This window comes from Gossypium hirsutum, chromosome D02 (genome assembly GCF_007990345.1).
Source record: "Gossypium hirsutum isolate 1008001.06 chromosome D02, Gossypium_hirsutum_v2.1, whole genome shotgun sequence".
NCBI lineage: Eukaryota > Viridiplantae > Streptophyta > Magnoliopsida > Malvales > Malvaceae > Gossypium > Gossypium hirsutum.
Genome location: NC_053438.1, coordinates 8,689,905 through 8,699,094, shown reverse-complemented (window position 1 = coordinate 8,699,094; position 9,190 = coordinate 8,689,905). Strand labels below are relative to the sequence as shown.

General features: G+C 35.8%; 1 protein-coding gene across 1 annotated transcript; it reads left to right on the top strand.

Moving 5' to 3' along the window:
• Window positions 1–583: 583 nt before the first annotated feature.
• On the top strand, window positions 584–8,200 carry LOC107910536 (importin beta-like SAD2 homolog). Its single transcript, XM_016838391.2, has 21 exons — window positions 584–934; window positions 1,075–1,250; window positions 1,345–1,515; window positions 1,699–1,809; window positions 1,919–1,996; window positions 2,311–2,507; window positions 2,591–2,651; window positions 2,873–2,947; window positions 3,150–3,227; window positions 3,342–3,404; window positions 3,522–3,605; window positions 3,686–3,861; window positions 4,175–4,214; window positions 4,323–4,466; window positions 4,654–4,773; window positions 4,866–5,081; window positions 5,350–5,520; window positions 5,956–6,631; window positions 6,861–7,081; window positions 7,259–7,388; window positions 7,866–8,200. The coding sequence occupies exons 1-21, from the start codon at window positions 796–798 to the stop codon at window positions 8,021–8,023; spliced, it is 3,285 nt and encodes a 1,094-aa protein (XP_016693880.2). The 5' UTR covers window positions 584–795; the 3' UTR covers window positions 8,024–8,200.
• Window positions 8,201–9,190: the final 990 nt, after the last annotated feature.

Sequence of the window (9,190 nt, the reverse complement as noted above, 5' to 3'; positions counted from 1 at the left end):
ACTATTAATAAGTTTACGTTTTGATCACTCAACTTCAAAAAAATACAAAATGGTCACTAGACTATTCAAAAATTCTTATTTAAACCACTGAAATGTGCAAAAGTTTTTTTTTATTTAAGTCACTAAGATGTTAAGTGTTTTTTTTTTAAAGCTAGGCTAGTAAGCTCCAAGGGACAATTCAACTATTAGTACAGTGGATTGGTACCCATCAACGAGTAGACGTACATATCTTAGATCCAAACTGATCCGATGCTCAAATCAGAAAAGGAAGCTATTTGAATTTTAATTTGCAAATTTATGACGTTCAAAGATATTTCATGAAAGAACTGAACTATAAAAGAGAAGGGGATAAGAGATTTCTATTGGTGTGAATAGAGAATGCCATATAACAATAATTTTAACAGTTTAGTGATTTAAATGAAAACTTTCAAATAATTCAATGACTATTTTATAACTTTTTAAAGTTAAAAAATTAAAACATAAACTTACTAATTTAGTGTAATTGGTGTAGGTTAACCAAATATTTATTATCAAAGGCAGAATTTATTTAAAAAATGTTAATTACAAGGAACGCTCACATGGCTATTGCTACAAAAGAACTCGAAATCTACGCCATTTCTTTTTAAGAGGTTGTAGGCGAGCAAGGGCAAGAGCCGTCTCAGCTGATTAGACAGTGAAATCCCCTTATCCATCTTACCCTCAAAACTAAACTTTTCCCGCCTTATTTTTTTCCGCACCTCTTTAGCAACTTTTTAGGGTTTTGAAGAACTCAAACGAAAATCCAAACAGTCAGCCATGGACCTCACTCAGATTGCTCAGCTACTCGACCAGACGCTCAGCCCCGATGGCCACGTTGTCCGTACATCAACTGAAGCGCTCGATCGCCTCTCTTCGCTGCCACAGTTCCCTTTTGCTCTACTCTCCATTGCCGCTGGTAGGCCAAATTCCCTCTTCTTCATCTTCTGCTTCCAATCGGTGTACCGTTTATTTCACTCCAAATTATCTCACTTCCTATCAATTTAAATTTTGCGAATCATTTCACATTGGCGTGATCCTTTTTAATGATTCTTGTAGGAGGTCAAAATCAAGGTCAAAGAGTCGCTGCTTCAACTTATCTTAAAAACTTCGCTAGGCGAAACATTGAGGTCAGTCATGGATCGTCTTCAAGAGTCAGCCAGGAGTTCAAGTCCCAGCTGATGCGAACTTTGCTTCAAGCCGAAGCGTCAGTTCTAAAAGTTCTAGTGGAAGCGGTACCGATTTTCCTCAATCTTTATATTATATATATTACTCAATGTTAAAATAAATTATAATAGTATATGAACACCTTTGTCTCCCTCTCGGCAGTTTCGGATCATTGTAGTTGCCGAGTTTGTTAAGCAGAATTCTTGGCCGGAACTTGTGCCTGATCTCAGATCTGCTATTCAAAGCAGTAATGTCCTAAGCAATGGTGCAAGCAGTGAATTGAGTACCATCAATACCCTTACGGTTCTTCATGCCCTTGTTAGACCTTTCCAGGTGCTTTTTTGTTACTTTTTATTTTTCCAGTACTATGTAAATTTAGTACAAATATGATTTGATGCTTAAGGTTTCTAATCGTGAGTCTGTTCTTTATTGAAGTAAATGTGACGTCAACTCAAAAATAGCTTAAAGTAACACATATTTGGAGTTTAAGCTATTTTTGTTTCTTTTTTATGGCAGTACTTTTTGAGTCCTAAAGTTGCTAAGGAGCCAGTACCACCACAGCTGGAACTAATTGCAAAAGAAATTCTTGCCCCTTTGCTGACGGTGTTTCATCATCTTGTTGAAAAGGTTGTTGTCTTCAAACTCTCTTTTTCTTTTTTCGACTTAATTCTCCCTATCTGTTCAAGAAAAGATATTTGAATCTCCATCATAAAGCATAATGTGGTCTGTAGTACAGGCTAGAGCTAACCATGGTAGAAAAGACCTGGAAACAGAGAAGATCCTTCTCCTTATATGCAAATGCTTATATTTTGCGGTGAGTAATATCTCTTATTCCATTAATTCAAACAGCATTGGATGAATCTGTTAGTCTATTAAAAAAAATTCATTACTATGTAGCTGTACAGACTTCAGAAGTTTAATGACCCGATTAAGAATTTGCATACAATTTAACCCGGTTTGCCTCTTGTCATGTTAGTTATAGCACCTGTGGTAGCTGTAAGCCCCCAAATGGTAGCAGTTACTTTTGGTTGCTACTTAATCGAAAAGGCCCCATGAGTTTATTTTGCATGTTATGCTATTTTCCTCCTTCTACTGGAACCTCTTTTGAAATTATGGTTAGCTTTATAGGTGAGGTCATATATGCCATCTGCCGTGGCTCCTCTTTTGTCTTCCTTCTGCCATGATCTAATTTTCATTCTGGGTTCATTGAGTTTGGATCATGGTGATACTTCAGAAGATGAGTACCTGCTAAGGTTGAAGACTGGAAAGAGGGCTTTGCTAATTTTCTGTTCTTTGACAACACGGCACCGCAAGTATTGTGATAAGTAATGATCGGATTTTTCTTGTCTAATTTTCTACTGTTAACCTATCTGCTGCATTATTTGATGCCATGCCCTTAATTTTTCAGGCTAATGCAAGAAATTATAAACTGTGTTTTGAAGATAGTCAAATGTAGCTCAAATATCAGTGTAAGTTTCATATGTAATTCTTCAGCTATTATTTCCTTGGCTGTTTGGGGACTATTCGCGTGGTAACATAGAAAAGTGTATTGCCTATAAGCTAGTTGCTGTAGAGCTATATCGTAGCATAGCTCCATGATACTACTTAATTTACATATATTTGTGCTTCTATATAATTTGATGCTTTTATGGTTGTGTTAACACTAAAAGAATGGATTTTCCTTTTGTAGAAGCTTGATTTTCTATCCGAGAGGATTGTTTCACTAGCTTTCGATGCGATTTCACATGTCCTGGAGACAGGCCCTGTAAGTTCTTTCAAACTTTGTTGCTTTCACGACTCACCATCAGTTTCAGTGCCTTCTTTGTTGCTTTTTTTACTTTCAAATGCTTACTCAAAGTGTGTCTGCCATTTTTCATTTTTTAGGAAGTTACAGGCAAGGTGCTCCGAATTTTATATCCAATAATTTATTTCTTTAACATAACATCATTTTTATCCTTTGGAAACAGGGATGGAGATTAGTTTCACCTCATTTTTCATTTTTGTTGGAATCTGCAATCTTACCAGCATTGATGTTGAATGAGAAGGTTGTTTTTTTTTTTAATTGAGGAAATGCATATTCATCAACTATTTGTAAATTGAATTTGGAATAGAAGTTGAGTTAATTGACGGATTTTTGGTGTTTGGTTTCTCCCAAGTAGGATATGTCAGAGTGGGAAGATGATCCAGAAGAGTACATCCGGAAGAATCTTCCATCTGAACTTGTTTGTACATTAATAGTTTTTTCTATCTGTCATTGCCTCTTATCTATCATGGTCATACTGAATGATATATTTACCAATTTGTTGGCTTTTATATCAACACTTTTAATTTGTATCTAGGAAGAAATTTCTGGATGGAGGGAGGATTTATTTACAGCCAGAAAAAGTGCAATAAACTTACTTGGTGTCGTTTCAATGTCAAAGGTCGGTGATAGATAGTCCTTGATAAGTAATCTCGAGATACTTCTATCTTGATAGAATTACTATTTGTTTAATGCATACAGGGGCCTCCAACTGTGAGTTCTAATAATGGATCTTCAGCTTCATCCAAGCGCAAGAAAGGTGAAAAGAATAAGAAAAATAATCAGCGTTCTATCGGAGAGTTATTGGTGCTTCCATATCTATCAAAATTTCCCATTCCTTCAGATGCTACTGCTTCTGATCCAAAAATTTTGAAAGAGTGAGTTAATAAATATATTTCACATATTTGTCTTGTTAATAATGAAATTTTGTAGTTGAATGGCTGTTTTCTCCTTTAAAACCTCATGTTCTCTTTCCCTCTCTCATTTATCTGATATTTATTGCCTTTTCTTTGTCTTCTCAGCAAGAGAAGTGGAGGGATTTGTGATAAATTTCTTATTTTCTGACCAGTTGCCTTTCCTTTCTGGAAGTTAACTATTTAATTTTCTTCTACTTACTCATCCTTTCCCATCAGTAGTTCTTGACATGCATTTAAATCTTTCTTATTGTATTCTGTTCATCAACTATGACAGTTATTTTGGCTTTCTGATGGCATACGGTGGCCTGCAAGATGTAAGCAAATCTGGTCCCTCTGTTGCATTATTAAAAAATTTTACCCTTAAATATTTTTTATAATGAAATCTACCATTAATTTTTGTAATCGGTCATTCTAAAAAACAGTTTCTGAAGGAGCAAAAACCTGCATTTACAACAACTTTGGTTAATACCCGGGTGCTACCATTGTACTCACTTTCCTTCTGTCCACCATACTTGGTTGCTGCTGCGAGTTGGGTGCTTGGGGAGCTTGCTTCATGTCTTCCTGAAGTGAGTCATTTTTGCACTAGTTTCATCTCTTGTTCTTTCATCAGACCAAAGTTTTTTGTTAGTTTAAGCATTCAATTATTCTACTGATTTGCTTACCCTATTATGCTGCTTTTCAATTTGCTTTAACACCATTCATAAAATGCAATGACTAAATAGATTTCCTTTTCTGTGTTTGTATCCTTTTCAGGAGATGAGCGCAGACATCTATTCTTCCTTGCTCAAGGCATTGGCAATGCCTGATAAAGCGGATACTTCTTGTTACCCTGTTCGAGTAGCTGCTGCAGGGGCAATTGCTGGGCTTCTGGAAGTAGGTCCCCTAATTAATCCGTGGTGTTGGAAGTCATTCTCATTTTGGTTATAATGTCTCACTCACCTATCTTTTATGTCTGTTCTTTTCAGAATGAGTATCTGCCACCAGAGTGGTTACCTCTTCTTCAAGTTGTAATTAGTAGGATTGGTAATGAAGATGAAGAAAACATTATTCTATTTCAGCTTCTCAATTCTATTGTAGAGGCTGGAAACGAGAATACAGCAATTCATATTCCTCATATTATTTCATCATTGGTTGATGTGATCTCAAAGTCCATACATCCTAGCGTGGAGCCATGGCCCCATGTAAGTATGAATTCCTGTAGCTAGGCTGCTACATTTTACTCTCTTAAAATTTCTAGTTTCTGCAAGTTTCGCATTTGCATCTATGATTGCGAAAAAACAGCATGTCATGTTGAACATTTGGGTTTCTGTCAGTTCAATGCCTAAAGTGTTTGCTTTAATTTTGGAGCATTGAATACATTCTCTCTGACGGATTGTGGTTGAAAATGGACTGTTAAATGTCACTGGGCAACCCTAATTTAGTTGATTAAGTGAACTGCATTTGTAATAGGTGGTTGTACGGGGTTTTGAAGCATTAGCAGTGATGGCTCAATCTTGGGAAAACTTCATGCTCGAAGAGGTTGAACAGAATGACTCAAGTGAAAAGAAGGCATCTGGTCAGGGTGCCATTGCTAGAGCTTTATCAGCTCTTTTGCAACAGGCTTGGCTCACAGTTCCATTGGTTAGTATTCTTCTCATTGTAATATTTGCGTTTTTTAAGAATTGCTCTGGTGCTTGAGCAGGTGAGCAGGTTGTGTCTCTAAATGGGTTATAAGAATGAACATGTTTGACTGCTGATGGTAAAATTTGTATGCAATCATATAAAATTTCTAAATTTTATTAGAACAGAAAATATATTGATTTATAGTGTCTTTAATGCTTTGGATTTTGCTCTTTATATATATTCAAACCATCATCTAGGCTATGTACCTGGTGCAAACTTGGCATTGAATTGAAAATTTTTTGTTATCTGCTTCATAGTTTACATTATCTGTTGTTTTACTTATGCTTTTTATTCACTAGATGATATCCTGCTACTGAAAGTTATCTGATTACCATTTTACTTGTGTAAATTCATGACATATTTACTTTCTCCTTAAATTATTGTAATGATCAGGAAGCTGAGGCATCACCCCCTGCATCATGTATAGATCATTCATCAACATTGCTTCGATCCATTATACTCTCTGTTACTGGAAGCAGCGTAATCGTAGAGCTTAAACTATCAGAATTACTACTAGTTTGGGCTGACATGATTTCAGATTGGCATGCTTGGGAAGAATCAGAGGATATGGCTGTCTTTGACTGCATCAAGGAAGTAGTTAGTTTGCACAGTAAATATGGACTGGAGAGTTTTATTGTTAGACAGATTCCACCTGCTCCTGCTCCACCTGTGCCACAGAGATCCATTATTGAAGCAATAAGTGTATTTGTCAGTGAGGCCATTTTACAATACCCGTCTGCAACATGGAGAGCTTTCTCATGTGTTCACATACTATTACATGTCCCAAAGTATTCAAGTGAAACAGAAGGTGTGCGGCTATCATTAGCAGCGGTTTTCTGTCGGGCAGCATTTTCTCATTTGAAAGGAGTGAGAAGCAAGCCTCCTTCACTATGGAAGCCTCTCTTGCTTGCTATTGCATCATGCTATTTATGTCATCCTGATACCGTGGAGGCAATACTGGAGAAGGAGGGTGATGGAGGCTTTGCAACCTGGGCATCTGCAATGGCTTTTGCCTGCACTCACTCTTCTGAAGCCGGTCTGTCTGCAAAGTCTGAGATAAAGTTGATGGGTAAGTATCTATTTTATGACTCCTGTAGAACTTGGAAAATTCTCACTTCATTTTATATTCATTAGTAAGTATGATCTATATAGTTACGACTTTAGCAAAATATTTGTCGGCCTTAATCAGTCACTCCCCTCCCTCGCATCTGCCCCAGTATCTACTTCCTCCACTCCTTGTCCTGTTTTCCCCCCAGTAAATTTAACTGACATCAATTCTAATTATTTTTTGTTCTCAGTGATGACACTGCTAAAGATGACTGAAAGGTTGTTGGGAGTAGGTAATCCAAGTGGTGGCTTGTTACGAGATTGCTTTACTTCACTGATTAAGACATCTATACAATTGAAAGAACTGGATGAAGAAATGGAAGAGGAAGAAAATGATGAAGAATCTGAAGATTATGATAATGATGATGAGGATGAGGATGAGGATGATGATGAAATCGAAATTGATGATGAGGTCTAACTCTTAGGATACATGGATTTTATTTAGTCCATACAATTGCATCTTTTTATCATGATCTAATATATGACAGCTAACTAAATGACAGATAGAGCTGGAAAGTTGGGAGTTGTGTAGGAATTCAGCCTACATTAATCTGAAAGCAAATATATGTTTTTTCATTTTGTTGAACAGGAATCTGAGAGTGAACATGAAGAAACTGAAGAACAGTTTCTGGAAAGGTACGCACAAGCGGCTTCTGCACTGGAGAATGGTACTGTTGAAGAAGGGGATGCTGAAGATCAAGAGGTTGAGATCGAGTTAGGTAAGCCTTTGGGTTGAACTGTTGTTCTCTATAAATGCTTTCTTAACATTTTGGTAACCATGATTGTTAGAAAGGCAGTTTGCCTTGCGGAATTTAGGTCTAATTCTGAATTTTATCTCTTTACTTAAAACTGAGAAGTTAATCACTCTACTTTAATTTGTTAGACTTTGGGCTTCATACTTCACGAAAATTGAGAAGTTAGTCCAATTGTTGGTAAACACATAAACTTAAAATGTTGAATTTTGCTAATTTGTTGCATATAAATTGGACCATTTATTTTCAAGTCAGCGATGTAACGATAAGGTATAACAATGTTATCCAATTGGACAACTTTTCAGTTTCCGTGATGGATGATCAAATTTTGACAAATTAAAGTAGGACTAACTTTTCAGTTTTAGAGGGATGAAATCATAATTAGACCATTGAATTAATTTGCTTTGGTAAATGTAACATGTGGTATGGTGGGGGTGACAACAGGTGGTTTGGAAGAAGCTGATGAGCAGAAAATGGTGCTATCATTGATAGAGGGATACCACCATGTACTTATTAAAGGTCAAGCTTTATCTCCTGAGCTTGTTTCAAGTTTCATTAATGCCTTCCCCGACTCTACTTCCTTCTTCCACCAATACATGTAGGCTTCTTTTACTTTATATAAAACATGATATGATGTTTGTATGGGGGTGGAAATTTGTAATTTTTAATATATTCTTTTTACTGGGTGTGGTGTGTGCATGAGTTTTGATTTGTGGTGTTATTGAGATTTGAGAGGGAAGTAATTGCTATACAAATTGCAATCATGGTGTTCTTAACAATTACTCTTTGTTTTTCCCCGTTTTTTACCCAATGCGTTTTGGGACCTTGATTGATGATATCTCTGATTTAATTGAGGCGTCGGAAATTATAGCTATCCGCGCACCGTGCCTTCGGGGGTTGTTAAAAGAAGTTAATTAGCTTCAGTATCTATACACAGTAAAATCCTATAAATCTTAATTAATGAAATCTAGAAAATGTCAACAAAAGAATCCTAAAAAATAAACACCAAAGACTAATTCAAAATAAAACAATCTTGTAACTAGAAGATCGAGTCAATAGAGAATCAGTAATAAATCACTTTAATATGTCCCTTCAAATTTGGGTTGATTGACAGACACCTAACTTGAAAATATTAAGATGAAAGGCTGTTTTAGGAAGTGTCTTAGTGAGTATCAGTAACTTCATCAGCTGCATAAACATGATGATCATTAAGTTCCTTATGATCAATATAATAGTCAACAAAGTGACAAAAACTTTTAAATGCTTCTTGTGAACAAAGTGAGATCATAAAATAAAATATGTACTAATGTGGGTATATGATCATTGAGATAAACCCAATCAACATCACTATACATGTAGATATTAGAATCACAACAACCAAATATCTGAAGACTAAATTTTTTTGAGTAATTTAACCGCTCTCCATTGTAATCCGGATGGATTGTGCATGAATTATGATAACTTGTTGATAGATTAACAAATATTTGACGTTATGAATGTCAAGTATTGTAGTTTGCCAAGCACTTTTTGAAACTTTGTAGCATCAATGGAACTAGTTCCATAAATTAAGACCAAAACTTCTGAAAACTCATGGGTGGTTGAACACCTTTGCTCTCATGCATATTTGTCTCACAAATATATTTGGATCGAGATAGTAATAAGCTATTAGGAGTATGAATCACTTTAACTCACCAAGATTTTTAATCGGAAATTTTGTAGATAGATAAAATAAGATTTTTTATAAGGGATGTGATGTTTATGGTTATTAC